Below are 19,573 nucleotides of genomic sequence, written 5' to 3'. Positions count from 1 at the left end.
TCAGGACACACAGTTTTAATTCCGAAAACGCAAGATGAACGAAAGCTGAAATCGGTTGACGGCTATCGGCCAGTATCTCTCTGCAATGTAGATTATAAAATTTTTACAAAAATTTTATGTAGGCGCCTTCAACTTGTCATCCCTAGTTTAGTAGGACCTCACCAAACTTGCGGTATTTGAGGTAGGAGCATTCAAACAAACATACATGTTGCTCGCTCAATATTGGAGTGTGTGTCTGATTCGGCAGAGCAGGTGGCCCTTATCCAAATCGACCTTTCAAATGCATTTGCTCGAGTTTTCATGATTTTTTATTCGCGGTAGTGGCAGAGGCAAATTTACGGGATACATTGTTAAAGGGCATACAGCTTGGTTACAAACAGTGCACCACACAACTGGTCGTCAACCGCGTTCTGTCTAAGCCAGTTTCGATTAAGGCGTCTGTTAGATAGGGCTGTCCCCTTTCACCCTTGTTGTTTGCCTTGTGCCTCGAATCTCTGTGCCTTAGTATTCAGCAGAGTCAAAGAGTACAGGGTTTTTCCTCACTATCCTGCGAGGTTAAAGTCCTTGCTTCCGCGGATGACATTGCCTATTTTTGTGTTGATAAAAAAGCGTTCAAGAAGGCCTTAATCTCACCAGGCAGTTTTTAGATCCGTCTGGAGCGGCTGTGAATATGGAAACAAAGAAAGGGATTCTGGTTTGGTGAACTGGCTGCCAAACCCTCCTTATTTTCTGGCATTACTTGGGATAAGGACGCACTTCAATTCCTAGGTGTACGTTTGCACTAAATGCGAAACACCGGGCCGCAATGGTCATTGGCACTTCAAAAAGTCAAGCGAGCCTCGCAGGCATGGATGGGGCGAGAACTTTCTTTGCTTGCGCGTGCGCAGGTTCGTAATGTCTTTCTTGTCGCAAAGCTTGTTTATGTGCTGCAAGTACTTCATTGTGCGCGTTCTAAAGTACGAGCTATAGATAGAGTTTTTACGACAATTGTGTGGGGGTCTCAATGAGAACATATGCGTAGGGACAATTTATTTCTTACATTTGTGTCGGGGGGTGCTGGCCTTCTTTGTACACCAGCTTGTATCTGGGTTTTTCTTCTATAAAGTGACGCATCATCCACTTCTGCTAAACGTTATTTAAAATCGAATGAGTTTTTGTTTACCGTTTTTGCTTGTCTCCACAGGTGAAGTTAGCACGAAGCCGCCATGGGGCTTTGTAAAGGAGGGGGTCGACAACTTTTATTTCCTTCCTGTGAGTTTTTCCCTGCAATATCTGTTTATCCTTTCGAGGAAGGCTCTGACGAACACTAAGAGAGTCTGTTCACAGTGCCGGTTTATCGCAAGCCTTACATTACCCACCGTGAGGACAGCGTTTTGAAGCGTGTCACACGTACGTGTCTTCCTCCAAATGCAAAAACATTTTTCTTTAAGTTGCATACATCAATACTCCCAGTGGAAACATGGTTGCGCGAGAAAGGAATGTCTATTCCTTGGTCTAACAATTGCCGTTTATGCAGTCAACCTGAAACCATTGATCATTGTTTTGTTTTGTGTGTGATGCGGTGTTTTTCTGGGATGTGTTGGAGTGAACTCTTAAAAAAGGACATGGACATTACCCCTCATACAATTCGGTTCTTGCCTTTTCGAGATGTTATTGGAGTGCCCTATGATGTATTTGTTGTGATGGGATTGTATAGCTTGTGAAAGTGGCGCATGACGGACAGGCACGCGGAAACCCCTCACCCTAACGAAGTCGATTTTTCGGGAGCAGGGTGCGGTGGGGCGGAGCATTTATGCGGCGATAAGTGACCCTCCAGAATGGCTGCATCTGTTGGACACGTGCGTCTGCTTGCCGGAGTTTTGACGGACGGCTCATTTTAGCTGCAGTGATGTGCATCTTCTTGGATGACTCATGACTTTTGTAGGCTGTTTTTCTTGCAATAAAGAAAAAACTTGGTGTCATAGTGTAGTAGTTCTGCTACTGCGAAGCAAACATCCTGACCCGGGTTCAAATCCCGTTACCGTTTTTTTCATTTTCAATTGTTTGTCATATCTGAATATTAACATTTGTTTTCACGCATAGAATCAGTTTATGACATGTTTATGCATTATAAATAGGATTTCGGCTATTTTCGTTGCCTTTTGGTCAGTTTCAGCAACTGCTTCATGTACGTTTTTGTGGGTTTGTTCCTCTTAAGTCGCTTTCGGCTATTTCTGATGAATGTTTTTCTTCACCATGGTTTTCAACGAGTTCAGGTCCGTTTTGGCTCTTATTTATTTCAGTTGGGGTGGTTTCGTATGCTTCGGTACGTTTATGCTGTGACACCACCTCCATCAGCAAGCTCAGGTAATTGCTGGCTGTACTGACCAGGAAACGCATATATGCATCCGTGACGAGGCCTTTAATCATGCCTTCAGAATAAAGAACTCTATAATAATTCAGTAGCAATCGTTGCCATCCCCTTCGTCATCGCCATCCGACTGCGCACACGCATGGCGAAAATCCTCTTGTAGCGCGTCCACTTTTCGATAGACCTCCAATTCGTCAGCTGATCCCATGGCCGTCTCCACGAGGGAATTGTGAAGCGATGGCTTGACATATTCGTCGTCGTCATCTTGGGCGCGACGGACCCGTGTTGCGCGCGGAAAGCTTTTCACGTGACCCAAGCCGGCGGGCATGCCTGGACGACGCCGGGCACTCCTCATAGGGCACACGCTCACTTGCGCTCGGTAGTTTTTTGCTAAAGCCACAGCGCTAAGGTAGTGCAGGTTGCCTCACGCGAGGTGTGGTTGTCATTGCTTTTTTTTTTTTCGAACGCCAACGGACAAAGTTCAAGCTTAAACAGCTCTGCTGTTAACATAATAATCCTTAGTTTCTCGAAACATTCCAGGTGCGCGATACAAGCTAAATAAGGCTTGCGTTACAGCCCGGTAGTTAGCCACACACCATGCACATAGCGATACACAAACATTGGTCAATGAAGGTATTAAAGAAAGAAAATTAAAACTAACCGCAATAAATACAGCAGAAGAGTTAACCCGAAAAGAAGGTAATAGTAAAACATTACGGCCATTCTTTTCTGGGAAGAAGGATGACCTGCGAAACTGGGTGCAGTCCATAAATGGCAGCATCTCCACTCCGTGGATGATGGCGAGAGTGCGCAGTACGGGAACTCCAAATGGCATCGAAGGTGCGCCCCGAGTGACATCCGATTTGCGCCCCTACCGTCATTCAATTGGGGCCGTCAGTTGCACTTCGATTATTCCATGAATCGCTTGACGGTGCTGTGCGCACGAATAAACACGGACGGACATTTAAACGTCCTAATATACTCTGTACCGTTACAGGCGAGGGAGTAAGCCGTTTGACTTTCTGCTACTAACTCACGGTCGTAGCCCAGTGGGTAGGACGACAGACACTAACTCTGTCAGGTCTACCGGACGCAGGCTGGAATCCTGCCTGTGCCTGTGCGATTTTTTTGCGATTGTAAATGCTACGCGCACGGACGCGGACGGACATTTTGAGGCCGTTAGGTACTCCGCACCTAAAACCACATAAAACAAAACACGTTTGTACGTACTTGGCGATTCAGCATACTTTCCAGCAAATTAAGTGAATGAAACATGGAGGGACGCGAGCCCGACTCTCACAAACAAACATGAAGCTGTCTGCTTCACTCCCGCACCGTACGCATCTTATTGCCTGGGTAACACAGCAACCCAATTCACTCGACCACTCAGGACACCGGACAGGTGTCATTGGGCCGTCTGAGGTCCACGTTTAAACCTCCCGCCAGCTTAACACACGGTTCATCACCGGTAACCGGCTCTGCGAGCGTACTTAAAAGAGAAAGAACCAGCGAAAATGTCGCTTTGAAGGCCCTTCCAGCTGAAGAAGTAATATTTCCGCACTTCAGCATTGAAAGTGGTCAAGTTTCCGTTCATACACAGGGATTCGCAGCTACTCGAAGAGCTGGAACCTGAGCAGGCAACGGCGGCGGCAGCGGCTTTACGTTGTTTTTGCGCCTGAATATTCGCGCTTCTGTACGGGCCGATGTTTATTCGATTCCCGCTCTTCCTCCAAGTGGACGACATGCGTCCGTTCAATAGCGAGTTAAACCTGAAAAGGCTCAGACTTAATTCTAGTGGACAAACGTGGCTGTCCCTTGCCCTCCTCCACCGTAGGCATGTTACCGTCTGGGTAACACATCGACTCAGGCACCAGCTGCTCGTTACGCAGGACAGCTGACAGGGCTCATTGAGCCGCGAGACTTCCACGTTTAAATTTCCCGCCAGCACAACGCGCGCATGCCATCGGTAGTGATATGAGGCACCGCTGTGCGTGAACGCCCCACTCTCTTAACCCCTAACCCGTGCATGAACCGGAAACCGGTGAAGGCAGCACACTTCGACGTGAAATACACAGGCGAAAATGTCGTTTGGAAATACTTTCAAGCTGAAGTAGAATTATGAACTCACGCCCGCGTTCCAACCGGGCAAGCAACTCTTCGCACCTACTCAGCGCGGTGGAATTCGAAGCGGGAAAGGCGGCGGCGGCTTTTCGTCGTTTTTACACCCTTTCACGCCTCATACCCTTCGCAATGACCTGACAACGGCGCTACCGCCATTGTAAGCCGATACCAGAACTCGAGAAATAGGCATGGGTGTTGGCGAGGGGAATGGCCGTGGGGATGGGGCGTCAGCGGTGGCGCGAGGGAGCCTCGGAGTGGCGCCGAGTAAAGCGGCCTCACCGAAATGAAAATTCAGGAGGTTAGACATATGCTGCTTCGCAGTAAAGAAATACCGGAAACTAAATTCGAAATCATACACGTCAACAACGCAGTTCATAGACAGCTTGCATCGTGACACGTTTTTGCCAACCCCTGTGGAATTTAAAAGTAAAGTGCAGCGCTAAACTCATATTACAACTCAACAACGTCGTCGTATTGTGATCGACAACGCTAATTATACGCGTCCTTCGGATTCACGTATCCCGTGTGACGTCCACGATTCGGGCTAACGTGTTTTCCGTCTTTCACGTGCGACACGCATAATTGTTGCGCTGCCGTGCTTCGGTAGCGCATCTGCAGCCGCGTTCCCACGCGCGTGATGTTTTTCGGAGCGAGTTCCCATTGTATTCCGGCTCTATCCGCCGGTGACCACGTCCGCTGTGCCTGGCGATTGGGCCATCATCAAACGCGAGCGATCACGCAGCAGCGCGGTGTCACAAGATGTGCGCGCAGGTAGGCAGGTCTGCGCCGATGTCCTCGCACAGGCGCGAACCCGCGCATCGGGAGAGCGCGGCATAACGTGCGGCGCGGTGAGGGCCAGTGGAGGCGGCGATCCGTAACGGCGCTTGCTGGCGCGCACGAGCAGAGCAAGAAACTAATCAGGCAGGGAAGTGGACGGAAGCGAGGGAGGAGCGGCTGTCAAAGCTCGCCGATGCTTCCTAGCGCACTGGGACGTACGTTGCAGCGCCGCAACCATCGAGAGCAATAACGGTATCCGGACGGGCACGCGGCGAACGGGGCCACCGCGCCGGCCCACCGTAGTTTGCGCGCGCATTCCTCGTCGGGACGCGTCGCGCGCGTGGCCCGCCGCTGCCTCCACCGGCGGCCGACGGTGGAGCGCGCGCCGCGCGGAGCGGCGGGGGCCAAGCGCGGCGCGCTCCGGTCCGCTCATTCGGCGGCGACGGCGGCCGGCATGCGCAGCACGACCTTCGGCAGCTCCAACGCCAGCAGCAGCAGCTCCGAGGGCAGCCTCAGCAGCCAGAGCAGCGCGGCGGCGACCGCGGCGTTGGCGGCGGCGGCGGCGGACGGGCCCTCCCCCGTTCACCTGCTGTCCACGAGCCTCGCCGCGACCGTGGGCCTGGTGCTGAACGCGTACATCCTGGTGGTGCTCCTGTGGCAGCGCCAGTTCCGAACCGCCAACAGCCTGCTGCTGCTGCACCTGGCCTTCGTGGACAGCCTCTTCTGCCTGCTCGTGCTCGCCTCCAACGCCGCCTTCGGGGCGCTCGGGAACGTCTCGGCGGCTGCCGTGGTCGCCTCGGGCGCGTGCCACGTCCAGGGCGCCCTGTGGGCCTCTGTGCCCGCCGTGGCCGTGTGGACGCTGTGCGGACTCAGCTGCGACCGGTACGCTGCCATCGCCAGCCCGCTGCACTACTCGCGCCTGGTGAACACGCGCAGGACGTGCGCCTTCCTGGCCGCCTCGTGGCTCGTGGCGGCCGCGTCGGCCCTGCCCCCGCTGCTGGGAGTGTGTCCGTACGGATACGGCAGCGCGCGCTGCGTGTGCGTCGCCGCCTGTGCCGAAGGGCCCGTGGGACTGGGCTACGCGCTCGCCTACGTCTGGCTTGCCCTGCTCTTCCCCGCCTCGCTCATCGCCGCCTGCAACCTGCAGGTGCTGCTCATCGCGCGCACCCACAGGCACCGCATCGTGGCCGCCATCTACGAGGTAAGCGGCAGTGCGTCGCGCACGTCGTTTGCTCGCCGAGCCGGCGCAGAATACGAAGTCCGCCTCGCTTTTGACGCTCACGCGTCCTCGACATGCCCCGTAGCGAGGTGGCAGTAGCGAGGTTGTAGCGAGGTGGCAGTAGCATTATTTATGAAAAGGGTGGCATTTAACAAATAATGTATTGGGGTAAAGGCTTTCTACAAGAGAAATGCATGGGGCATGGAAATTTTTTCGCCATTTGTGATACAGCAAGCGAATAGAGGGCTCATTTTTACAGCTTGTACTGAAAGTATTACAAAAAGAAAGCCAATACGTATTCTTGATGTCACGATGTCGATCTGCTGGGGCGAACGAGCATTTGTGCATTATTCTGCTATGGCGATTGAGCTGTCATTTTGTATTCTCATATATGTGGACAAATACTTAATGCTCAGTTTCGGTTGGGGTTTCGAATGGCTAACGGGGGCATAAACGATTATCCGAGAGAAACGTTGCGTACCTTGGCCGTAACCTTCCACTGCCCCGTTGGCAGCACAGCACAAGAACGTGACGAACATTCGCTGAAGCTTCCGTGGCTGTTTCTTTTTTAAACGACGAAGCTGTTTAACAAATCGTGATTTGTCGTGTCCAGAGTTAAAAATACCAAGAAATTACCGAACGCGCATACGTGAGTGAGGCCTCACGGCGACCGCCCAGCGTCTCCCGCGCACGTCCCTCAAGCCAAGAATGCCCACTTACGGACATTGGCCAAGATTGGCCAAAAAGAAAAAGAACTCCAGCGTTCGCCGTATTGGTGGAGACACTACCTCGAACCGAGAAAGACGTCATAGCGTGCGCATCCCCCCCCTGCCCCAAAGGGGATGTCCAATGGTTATCACTTCCGTACAAATTGAAAGAAGAAGAAGGAAGAAAAAAGAAAGGAAAGGCCGGGAGGTCAACCAGGTGTAGAGCCCGGTTTGCTACCCTGCACTGGGGGAATGGGGCTCAGGGAATAAAAAGGGGGGGGGAGAAGAGGAAGAAATAGGAGTGGGAAAGCGCGCACTCTAGTCCGTTTCGGGCACTATAGTCTTTCAAGCAAGTTCGTTTCACTCAGGAAACGTAAAAGGGCTTTCGTCGCCTTCTGCGAGGTCGATGGTGAAGACCGATGACTTAAAATAGTTTCCGCCGTAAATGGTCGATTGTCCAATCGGCTCAGCGCGGTGGCAAGCACGCTCCTCTCCGACGAGTATTCGGGGCAGCGACACAGCACATGTTCTATAGTCTCTTCCGCCCCGCAGGTGTCACAGTGGGCGCTGCTGGCCATCCCGATGAGGAAGGAGTAGGCTTTCGTGAAGGTCACTCCCAACCACAGTCTACAAAGTAAAGTTGACTGGGGTCGAGACAGCCCATACGGAATACGGCGCTGAAGAAGGGGATCCTGAGTATACAGTCGGGGATTCGAAAGGTCCGGTGTATTCCATTGCTGCATGGTAATCTTGCGTGCAATGGAGCGAAGCGTCCTGGCGGCATCGGTTCTTGAAAGCGGAAGTAGAATGGTGCGGTCGCCCTCATGGCCTGTACGGGCAGCTTCATCCGCCAGCACGTTACCGATGACTCCGCAGTGACCTGGAAGCCACTGGAAAATTACGTCATGGCCGGCTGTGATGGCTTCATGGAATTTTTCTCTTATCTCTGTCACCAGTTGGTGTAGGGGGCCGTAGCGCAGGGCTGCGCGTAAGCTCTGTAAGGCAGCCTTGGAATCCGAAAAGATCGCCCACTTTTGAGGAGTAGCTCCGATGATATGGTCAAGAGCCTCACGAATGGCTGCAAGTTCTGTAGCTGTCGAGCTCGTGGTATGGCAAATACGGAATCGAGTTGTTGCAAAATCTGCTGGCACAAACACTGCACCTGCCGAACTGGATGACGTTACTGAGCCATCTGTGTACACATGTTTCCGGTCGTTGTACCGTTCATGCAGTAACAGCAGCGTAAGCTGTTGAAGGGCCAATGATGACAAGTCGGCTTTTTTTCGAATTCCCGGAATACTGAGACGAATCTCAGGTTGTGCCAGGCACCACAACGGAGAGGTCGGTGTTGCCGCAAGGGCGTACCTTGAAGGGATTTCAGCTCTGTGCGTTGTGATAATGGCTGAAAAAGTAGATCGTGGTCTACTTTGAGGAAGCTGCGCCAGATGGTGAGAAGGCAGCCTCGTGAGGAGCCTGATGTATAGGCGTAGTGTTTCAGTAGCCACGTACGTTGCTATTGGGTGTTCCTGTGCGATGCACATGGTGCCCACTGTTGATGCACAACGCGGCAAACCAAGACACGTGCGCAGAGCCTGCGCTTGGACGCTCTGTATTACCCGCAGGTTAGTGGTACAAGTGTTGGAAATTGCTGGCAAGCTGTAACGCAAGGCGCCTAAAAAAAGTGCGGAGTACAGTTGCAGCATTCCTCTTACCCATGTTCCCCACGTCTTTCCAGCAAGAAATCTGAATATCTGTGCAATGGTGGTAAGTTTCGTCTTATGGAAAGAAACATGTGCGCTCCAGGAAATGTCCCTGTCGATGATTACACCAAGGAATTTGTGATTCCTGGAATAGGGAACCAACCTCCCATTGATCTTGATGGAATATCAAAACATGGGCTTGCGGGTAAATGCAACCAGCGCGCCCTTGTCACCCCAGATACTCAGACCTTGTTGCCGCAGGTAAGATCGCGTTACATTGGCCGCCTTTTGAAGTCGTGCCCGTAGCTGTGGTCGGTTGACCCCCGAAGCCCAGAGGCAAATGTCGTCGGCATAAATGGAGACACAGACATTCTTGGGGAGAGCGTGCACAAGTCTGACGATCGCTAGGTTGAAATTTAAACAGCTCACCCTTACAGCAACAATGAGGGAGTAGAGGTCGTTCCGGCAGCGAAGAAGAAGCAAATCGGCTGCAATCTCGGAAGTAAACAATCGTGCGTGATGGTCGTGAAGGTTTCGTACAGCTTCGCTACCTTCAAGTTAGTGTGAGCTTCCTTCATTTTTGTAGTCTAAGTTCCAGCTCAGGTGCTAGGGCGGCCTGGGTTTTGTTTTCGTGTTCTTTTCCGTGTTCGCACAGCCGTGAGTTGTCGTTCAACCTGCGTATTAGCAGTCCGTAAGCGCACCCTATGCACCGTGCGCTGGCCTTCGCTTCGGTGTGCATCAAACTCGGCAAAGAGCGCCGTTCCTGCGAGGTCAGCGTGGCTGGCGTCTTGTGCCATTGTTGTGGTTGTGTGCTGCGGGGCCTTATATTCCCTTCCCAAAGGCCGAAACGAAGGAGGAAACGGGCAAACCAGGCGAGGGGCTGCCTTCCTTTGGACGCGCGCTTTCGCGAAGCAGCAGCGACTTCCGTGAGAGCGGCGACCCTGTTCTGCGCTGCGCTCTACTCGGCTTTCTTCTTTCCCTGCGCGAGGCGAAGCAAGGCAGAGCTCGTTGACTCCAAGGAGAGGCGGCGCTGAAACGGCCCCCGCTTCGGGCTTCCGAAGCCGGGGTTTATGCCCTGGACGTCGGCCGCGGTCTCCTCGCAAGGACGTTCATGGCTGTCTCTTTGCGACTGTCTGCGTTTATGAGCTCGCCATTACTGGGACATCTAGAGAGCCATTATTCTCCGATGCTCTCTTGAACGAACGCTTGGCGCAGCTGAAGTGAGCGGTGCTCAGACGAGTGCGAAATCACCGGGAAAGCGGACGACGGGAAAGGGGTTTGTTGTTGGGAGCGCTTCAACACTGTGCTCTTCAATTGCCGTCGAGGTTATTGCGAGGAAACCGCGCGATATTTCTTGGGGGTGCGAACGGTGCGTTGTCCTTGGTCAGAAGCGGAAACGTGCTTGAGGCAAACTTTTTACCAAATGCATAGGAATACCTATGTCCGTTGTTGTTTCTACGTACACGGTTTATTTGTGGATGGATTACAGCGTCACTGCGGTCGAAAGGTTAAGAAATGGTAGGCAATACTTCTTGGAATTTTGCCGTTTTTTTTTTGTTGTTGTTGATGCCCTGTCGCCACGGCAGCGTGTTAAGTCTGCTTAGTTTTCGAAACATAAGCAAGCGTCTGATTATTCTGCACGTGTGGTGTTTAACTTTCGGCATATCGTATTCGTTTTCGCGGATAAAATTGCCTTGTGACTTAGAGTTGCCTTGTGATTGCCTTGTGACTTAGAGTTAGATGCGATTACGCGTGCTGTTTTTTTTAATCGGTACACCCAGAGCTACAGTTTGTCGACAAGTGAAAACATTTCCAGAAATTCGTAGCACAGAATAGTTTGTGATTTGAAGCATTTTAGCGAGAGTAATACCCGTTTCTTACAAGGCTTTCTCAAAACAAACGTTCTGAGTCTCCGCACTCCTTATGAACGTAATTGAGAGTACCCGTGATAAACGCGCGTTGTGAACTTAAGTAGTTTAAACCGCTTTTTTCCGCATATTTCAGTGGGGAAAATATCCGTGAAATACTCGCACACACGAAAATGTCTGCAGAGATATTAACTACCACAATAAGAATGCTTTCTTTTAGTTTTTCCGTACAATTTAGAGAGAATATGGCTTGCTGAACTTGTACGTTGTTTTCCGGTGTGAGGCATTGAACTCATCGAGGGTTGCATTGTATACGACAGGGACACTGCCCTTATTAAAATTCGTTAACAATTTGACGGCACTTAATGGCGTATAGAGCATTCCATTCGTTTTTTGCATGCACCGTTACGCATTGTTCAAAAGTAATCAAGTAATTTTACCTGCGGAAAATACAGTCTACTGCGTATGCACTACATCTAATTATTGGACGTAAATTGAGCTATTTTAATCTTCGGTTTTTAATACCGTTGATGGATTGCGATTTTTTTTTTTGGGGGGGGGGGGGGGGGGCAGAGTTTGGCAACGACATGCTGTAAGAATTTCTGTGGCTGGTCGCGACTATTTTATATGGTACTTCACTTGCTTTTTCGAAGTCTAAACTGGGGTCTTGATAGGCACCTTGAAGAAAATCTTAGGTTGCCCACACGAGCCATGGAACAAAGACTGTTAGGGAGAGCCCATATGCATAAAAGCTGCGTTTCGTATTCGGGCACACGCTAGGATCGTAGGCATTCTAGCTCGGACTGATCGTAAGATGTGAGGTAGTGCAGGTCGTGCAATGCAAATGGCAGACATCCCGTGATTAGTGCCTTAAACCGCATTGCTACCAATGGACGGCAAACGATGTAGCGTAGACCCGAAATTCGGAAGGAAGAAAGGGTGTAGAAGGACGGCAGGAAAGTTAACCTGGCTAGAGCCTAGTTTCCTATCCTGCACGTGAGAAAGGGAAAATAGGCAAAAAAGAGAAAAGAAAGAATGAAGAGAAGTTGGAGTAGACACGTATGCCCATCGCTGAAGCACTGACACTGATAGACACTGGAGGCGTTCAGTCTATAGTCTGGTGTTTAAGTTCGTCGCCCGTAGAAAGCGTAAAAGTTCCTTAGTCGCCTTCTGAGCGGATGACAGAGAGGGCCAGTAGCGCAGGATCTTCTCCTCCGAAAATGGCCGCCGAGAGTCTAGGTTCATAAGCGCTGACGACAGCTTTTTTCTTCCAGCCGAGTAGCGTGGGCACTCGCATAAAACGTGCCGGATCCTCTCCGGCGTGCCACACGTTTCGCACTCCTCACTTGCTGCCATTCCTATTGTGTATGAATAAGCATTTATGAAAGCCACCCCCAGCCAGAGACGGCAAAGAAGAGTTGCGTCAGACCGCGGGAGTCTTAGTGGAAGGGGACGCTGCAGGTGCGGGTCAAGGGCACCAATGCGTGCACATGTGAATTCATCTGGATGCCATTGGGAAATACGGGAGTTTTCGAACAAAGGTTACCGGGAGCCAACCAGGAACCTTTTTCTCAAAAGTGGTGTCATGAAAATCTTAAACTTGACCGATTATCATTTGAGCAGCCGATTCAAAATAGAAACCAAAAGAAACAGAAACCATATGCGTAATTTGGCCGATTTGCGACAGAAAGAAATGAATTACCCTTTCATAAATATGGAAGCTTGGGCGGTCCCTACAGCTCGTTTGAACACTGGGAAAGAGCGCATACAGTATACCCTGCCTTCTGTTTTAAATGTATTTGAGTGAACCAATTTTAGTATCTCTAAATGTTCTAAGCGTCAATTACGTGTCATATGTACCACAATGTGTTACCCTTATTATGTCTCTCATTTCCTTTCTTGTTTAACTGTTCTTTTTATACCCGTTGAAGATAACGGGAACTACGTGCAACGCAAAGAAGTGTCTTGTTGTTAGCTTTTATTGTAACTTTTTCCAATTGCCGGTAGAACTGTGTGTTTTCTTTTGTCAAAATGCTACGGTTGAGCAAGAATGGGGCTGTGCCACCTTTTTATTATTGTTATTATTGTAAAGTGTGGACTATGGCATGAATGGGCAGTTGGATGATGATGATGATGACGATGATGACATTTTGCAACTGACGTAGAGTTTTCGCACGGCGCAAGACTATTTTCAAGGTTCGTCTCAATTCAGAACGTAGTTTTAACAGCTAAACTGTTCTTGCTAGACACTTTCGTGCGCAGTCGCAGTGATGCGGAGAGGGCATAGCTTAGAGAGGAGTAGAGCAAGCGCCAAGTACACTAGCAGCAAGTTAAAAGAATGCTCTGAGAAGATGTTTATGTAGGCAAAGCTTGTCTAAACTACTAAACGTGGTGGCAAGGTTTACACAGTAGAATCTCGATAAACGGAAATTGCTTAAACGGAATTGTCGCTTAAACTGAACAGTATCCTCTAAGTTGGTTGGTTTTGTATTCAGATAACGTATAAAAACTCTCGGTAATCAGAAGCGACATTTCCGCGTCACATGTGTTAGTGGAATCGGAAATGAAACTTCTTGGAAAATCCATTAGCATGAGAATCAGCCCTTTACGGTTCCGGCTGTTTTGTTTTTGTTTTATTTTTCTTCCTGCATGTTTTTTTAGCCTCGTGGTCCTTGCAAGCCTCGTGTTGTTAGTGGTAAGCCGTGTTAGCTGAACAAATGCAACATCGCAGTTCTTGTTCCAGTCGGTCGGACTTGATTCAAGACGCCGAGGTTACAGGGCTCAGCTCCTGCCGATTCGTTCGTGCCATCGCGGCACTATTTGCGCTTCATTACCGTGTTTCCGTCTTCCAAATCCGTAAGCTCGTAAGCACTAGCGAAGTTGAGGGCTCTAGCCTCCGTGAAGATGCAGTTGCAAGGAGTAAAACAAAAATAATTGATGCATTTTGTAGTGCACAGCGATTCATTGTTACCAAATTAATCTGTGAATGCTGTGCCTAAACCTCCTGTAGTTTTCTTGCTTTCTAAAACAACTATCAGCTACATTTACCTTCTAGTGCTTTGAGTTTCATGCAATGGCATTAAGAATGTGTACGCACAGCCAGACAGACCGACAGACAAGGAACTTTACCAGTGCGGCAAAATGGGCAAGTTGGTGAATGTTCATGGTGAAAAACAACGCATCCAAGAAGAAGACAGAGAAGGGAAAACACGAACACGGCGCTGACTCGCAACTGAAGGCTTTAATAAAGAAACACCCATGTTTATAGTGTGCACCACCGAAAACACAAACAAGAAAGGAAGAGATAAAACCAGTCAGAACAGACTACTACGTTAAGCGATAGACACAGCAGCCATGAGCGATCGAGATATGCAACTTATTTTAGAAAGGGCGACAGAAGGACAACTAATACACTTTTCATGCTGCTTGGCCATTGCATGCGCCTCAATAATCTCCCGCGTGGGTCTATCTCGGTGCTTAGCTATAATTGTTGTGCCACCAAAGCACGGGTCACAATGACACGTGCGTGTATGCGCGGCCAAGTGCGCCGAGTTGTCATTTCCTACGGATCTTTCATGCTCTTTTAATCGAACGTTCACACACCTCCCTGTCTGGCCAATGTACGTCTTATCACAGGGCAACTGCAAATTCTCCACCACATTTTTGGCGCATGGTACAAACTTCGACCCGTGGTTTGTACCGTGCGCCAAAAATGTGGTATAGAATTTGCCTTTGCACTGTGATAAGACGTACATTGGCCAGACAGGGAGGTGTGTGAATGTTCGATTAAAAGAGCATGAATGATCCGCAGGAAACGACAACTCGGCCCACTTGACCGCGCATACACGCACGTGTCATTGTGACCCGTGCTTTGGTGGCACAACAATTATAGCTAAGCACCGAGATAGACCCACGCGGGAGATTATTGAGGCGCATGCAATGGCCAAGCAGCATGAAAAGTGTATTAGTTGTCCTTCTGTCGCCCTTTCTAAAATAAGTTGCATATCTCGATCGCTCATGACTTCTGCGTCTATCGCTTACCGTAGTAGTCAGTTCGGACTGGTTTTATCTCTTTCTTTCTTGTTTGTGTTTTCGGTGATGTACACTATAAACATGGGGGTTTCTTTATTAAAGTCTTCAGTTGCGAGTCAGCGCCGGGTTCGTGTTTTCCCCTCTCTATCGTCGTCTTGGATGCGCTGTTTTTCACCATGAGAAAAGGAACTTTCTTGAAAATAATAACGTACAGGGAAGGGGGCACCCTATTTTGAACCGGGGACCTCATAAACTCGCGCTTTCACACATCTACCTCAGTAAACGGAAATCCTGTTAAACGGAACAAATTTTCTCGGACCCTTGAAGTTCCGTTTGTTGAGAGTCTACTGTACTTGTAAATGTTGTTCAGCAAAAAGAAAACGCTAAGAATAATTGAGGCGAGACATCAATAGGTAAGTGATATTTTTGCATTCCGCCTTTAATTCAAGATGATGGCTGTTAGTTTTTCGCGATAGAAAATAAAAATGAGGCCACGAGAAAACAAAACGCTCTCGCGGCGCCCCCCCTCCCTCCCTCCCCCCGTGGTGGTATCACACGTTCAACAGTAACAAAACTTTCCAGTCGATGGCGCGAGCAGAGGAGCACAGCAAAGGTGAATTAGCGTGAACGAGAATCGATCTGCTCAATTGAAATGTTATTCGATGCTTAGCCTTCCGATTAGGGGACGCCGGGCAGTTTCGCCGTTAACATCAGCTTTCGCAACGTTAAGTCAGTGAAGCTGGGATAATTTTCTAAAATTCGGGAGGCTTTTCTTTTCCGGGGAAGGGCGGGTACAGCCTCGTGTAAACGACACGAGCACGACAACACGGAAGCAGACGCTGCTCTCGCGTCGCGCAGTTTGGCCCAAAACACAGAAGGAGCGAAGCAGTCGCTTTGCTGGCGGTCGTAAAGCTCGATCCTTTGCAACATGCGTCGCGATCACCGACTTTCTGCGAACTGTCAAGAAAATACACGAAGTGCACAAAATCGTTGCAGAATTCATCGGCTGGTACGATCTCGCAACAAAAATAATCCCTTTCTTATTGCCGACTTTGTCGACGTTGTTAGTGCATGCCGCTGTAGTGTTTCGCCTTGTGGGCCAAACGTCGTGCACAGCGCGAGTGCCGGGTGCTTCCACGCTGTAGCTCGGCCTTATCATCTGAGCTTTAGAGTAGTGCACCGGGAAATGGTCGGAACAGAAGCTTAGCCAGGGCATCGTGGATTGCATGGAATCTATGTGTGTGGGCCGTCAAGTTTCAGGAAATAAAAGGCAGAATTTTTTTTGTGTGTGCGTGCTCTGCGATCGCAGGAAAATTGAGTTCCACTTCGTTTGGGCAGCGTAATTTTGAAAATCCCGCCGACAATTTTGATGCGTGTTACGGCAAAATGCTGAAATTGCTTTTAGGTCCCAAACTCTACTATACGTCCTTCAAGTACATTCATCGCGTCGCAAGTGAGCTTCAGCCACCGGCGCACCAGGCGCGCGTTTCTTCTTGTTCCCTCGCTCGGAGCCTGGCTCCTGCGGTACCACGTGACTTGCGAGGGTGTAATGGCTGCTTCGCATGCGCTTGGTCGCTTAGCGCCGGCTGGGCCGTCTGTGCATTCGCTTCAGCGCCGCCTAAACGATGAATCCAGCCATCCAGACGATTGAGACACACGGCAGATGCGAAATCTCATCGAAACGCTGACTTTCACGAAACACTCTGTGCGTAGTCTTTGGTTTGGCTCGTGATACCTACGTTTAGAGGCATTAGACATGCATTTGTAAAAGAAAACGAACTGTATATATAAACTCGCTTATTAGTTATACAGAAATCTGCAAAAACACTTAATTTGCCTCAAGTCCGATTCACCCCGTTAGGTGGCTGTTAGGGTAAATAAAACCTTGTAAAACAGATTATTGATTGATTGTAAGGTTTAGCGCGCCCACGGTATACATGCACAGGCGATGAGGTGCGCCGTAGTGGAGGACTCGGGGTTAATTTTAACCACTGAAGAACCTTAAGGAGCGCCGAAAAATTAATGAGCGCTTCCATGAGAAAATCGGCCGCCGCGCCCGCAAATCGAACCCACTTATTTGGAGCCAGCAGCACGAGTAAAATAGGTTATACAAGTCAGGATGGGTTGCTTGTCAACCAAAAACTGCTTCGATATCAGAATGGGCCTGCGGTAAAGTATTTCGGCAAGTATGTCGCGCATAGAACGAACTGTGATTTGCGCCCCGCACAACAACCCCCCCCTCCCCCCCTGCGGGTATCCAGCGGATGCCACCAGCATCGGGGCGACATGGAAGTATCCACGCGCATCTCTACATGCTGGCAGCATGCGGTGTTCTACGAGGTAGTCTTGGCATACGACCCCAGTGTGCGTGGTGGCTAAACGCGTTCTGGCATATTTTATTACATTCTACCTATAAGAATAGTTCAACCCGGTCCCTGTTCTATATAGGCAGATATTCAATCGTATGCTCAGCACCACAGCGAATTCTAGCCCGACTCGATTTGTTTTAGACAGTGTTGTTGTGACTCACTTTCACCGTGCACATAACAACACTACCCTACAGCGACCTCAAGGCACACATAAAACAACAACTACGTAAAACTTGGCAAACACATTGTAGTGAACAGACAGACAAACAAATTACCCATTGAAAAACCCGACTTGGGACGATACACTACCGATTCCCGCAACAGATACACAGAACTTGTTTTATCATGGTTACGGATAGGACACATATGCAAGACGCTCCCGCCTGCTCACTGGATCAACAAGACCTGTGTGCAGCGGGTGAGGAGGGGGCCTATCCGTAATCCACACACTGATTCATTGCAAGGCACTTGACACAACACGACGCAAACAATTCCCACAACTATACACGCAACACATCCCGCAACACACGTCGTATTTAGGAGGCGAACCAGTGTTTTCTGTGAAATGCGTTTTTGAGTTCGTCACCGACATCGAATTTTTACATCTTATTTCCTATCACGCATCATGACAACCTGGCCCCAGTCATCTACACTGCCGTGTGTTTTACTGCACGTTTGTTGTTACTGAAATGCTTTTCTTTTCCTGCCATTTCACTCCCATGAAATAACTTCCCTTTGGCGCTCCTTGCCCTTAGTCGGCCTTGCGCGAATAAATCGGCGCAACATCATCATCTTGTTGTGAGTGCACGTATGTAATTGAGATCATGCCGCCAGGATTTCCATCCATCAGCATAAGCCAGCTAAGGACTTGGGGAGTGGCTGGACCACTCTTCCTTTCAACCCAATCTTCTCTCTACATGGTGGGAAAGCGAAGGGCACCGAGAAGAAAGTGAACGAATGGCGCAGCTTGTACGAAGGGCCGGATTGTGACACGCGGTGGCGACACTTGTCTGTAGGTCCCCTGGTGGGGGGGAGGGGGGGGCGCTTAGCGGTTAGCGAATGCACACAGAAGAAATGCGGCGCGTAGGCGGCACCTTGAGATAGGCGCGACCGGGCGACTACTGTAACGATGCCCCGTCAACGGCCGCCGGGCGGGGTTAATTTTTATGCGCGGCATTCTTTGCCGATGGCACCGATTGCGCAAAAAACTAACAAGGACGAAGAAGAAAACGACGAGGACTAGCGCATGTAAACACTTAAACTTCTTTGATTGAAACGAAAGACCTATATGCTGTAGCAGGTCGGTCTTGCTGCTACCGGCAAGGAGCACACGCTGAAGCAGTGGTTCAATAACACAGCGGTTTATTCACCGCTCACACTTGGTGCTTGACAGGTGCAGTCGGGCGCCTGTGGCGATCTTCCAAAACCGGGTGGTTCTTCCCGAAGTGTCGGCGGCGGCGCGTTCACGGCCGACGCTGGCTGCCCTCAGCTGCAGTCGCCGGTGCTCTCGACAGGAACCGTGCGTGAAGGCGTCCGCCCTCCACAGGGGCTCCGGCGGCTCAGCCCGCATGGCTGTAGACCGGTGCCACTGGTGGCCTCCTAAGACCCGGGGGTCCTTGCAGGAGGCCCAAGCGTGGCAGGGTCCCGTCCGCGGGCCTTGCTCCGCGGGGGTGGTGTCCGGCGCAGTCGTCAACAGCTGTCTCTGCAAGCAAGCAAGCAAAAAAAAAAAAAAAAAAAAAAAAAAACCCGGGCTGGCGCGCACGCCGGTTATACAGAATTATCCGAGCCACCACGCATACTTATGCGCACAGTAATCGCGAGACTCCTTCCTGGTGTGCGATCCACAGGTAGCGCTGCTTCAATGCCCGCACGTAAACACACGCACGTGTCCAAGTGTCGATTGCCATCTTGGGTTTCTACAATGCCTACAAAACTGCGCATCATCATCACAAAATCCTATATATCTGTAATTCCCTATGTACATGGCCTATACCACCGACTAAAAAAGGTGGCCGAGAACTATGAAGTGAGAGTTGTATTCTCTGCAAAAAAAAAAAAAAAAATCGCTAGTGTCGGTCCTGTGGTAAAACAGAAATTTTATGGTAAACATGAAGCAAAACCCACCGTGCTGGGTCAGTGGCTCAGGCGTTGCGCTGCTGAGAACGAGGTCGCAGGTTCGATTCCCGGCGGCGGCGGCCGCTTTCTGATGGAAGCGAAAAGCAAAAACGCCCTTGTGTACGACACTTCGGCGCACGTTAAAGATCCCCTGGTGGTCAAAATTAATCCGGAGCCCTCCACTACGGCGCGCCTCATCCATTGCATTGCGTCGGCGTGTTAAACCCTACAATCAATCAATCAATCAATCAATCAATGAATCAATCAATCAAATAAACATCAAGTAAAAAAAGGCTGCACTATTAAGCGCAAGCG

At 50.0% G+C, this 19,573-nt stretch overlaps 1 protein-coding gene and 1 pseudogene across 1 annotated transcript in view; one reads left to right on the top strand and one right to left on the bottom strand.

Annotated features, from left to right (window-relative positions):
- Positions 1 to 5,300: 5,300 nt before the first annotated feature.
- The window catches only part of LOC144165217 (uncharacterized), a 270,867-nt gene continuing 256,594 nt past the window's right edge, over positions 5,301 to 19,573 (top strand). The window contains exon 1 of the mRNA XM_077695333.1: positions 5,301 to 6,449. Within this exon, the coding sequence (XP_077551459.1) occupies positions 5,703 to 6,449 (747 nt within the window). The 5' untranslated portion in view covers positions 5,301 to 5,702. The remainder of the gene's footprint in view (positions 6,450 to 19,573) is intronic.
- On the bottom strand, positions 6,925 to 18,713 carry LOC144165324 (uncharacterized; annotated as a pseudogene).

Source organism: Haemaphysalis longicornis, unplaced genomic scaffold (assembly GCF_048455015.1).
Source record: "Haemaphysalis longicornis isolate Haplotype H1 unplaced genomic scaffold, Haemaphysalis longicornis Haplotype H1 scaffold_14, whole genome shotgun sequence".
Lineage (NCBI taxonomy): Eukaryota > Metazoa > Arthropoda > Arachnida > Ixodida > Ixodidae > Haemaphysalis > Haemaphysalis longicornis.
This window is presented reverse-complemented; position numbering and strand designations above follow the sequence as displayed.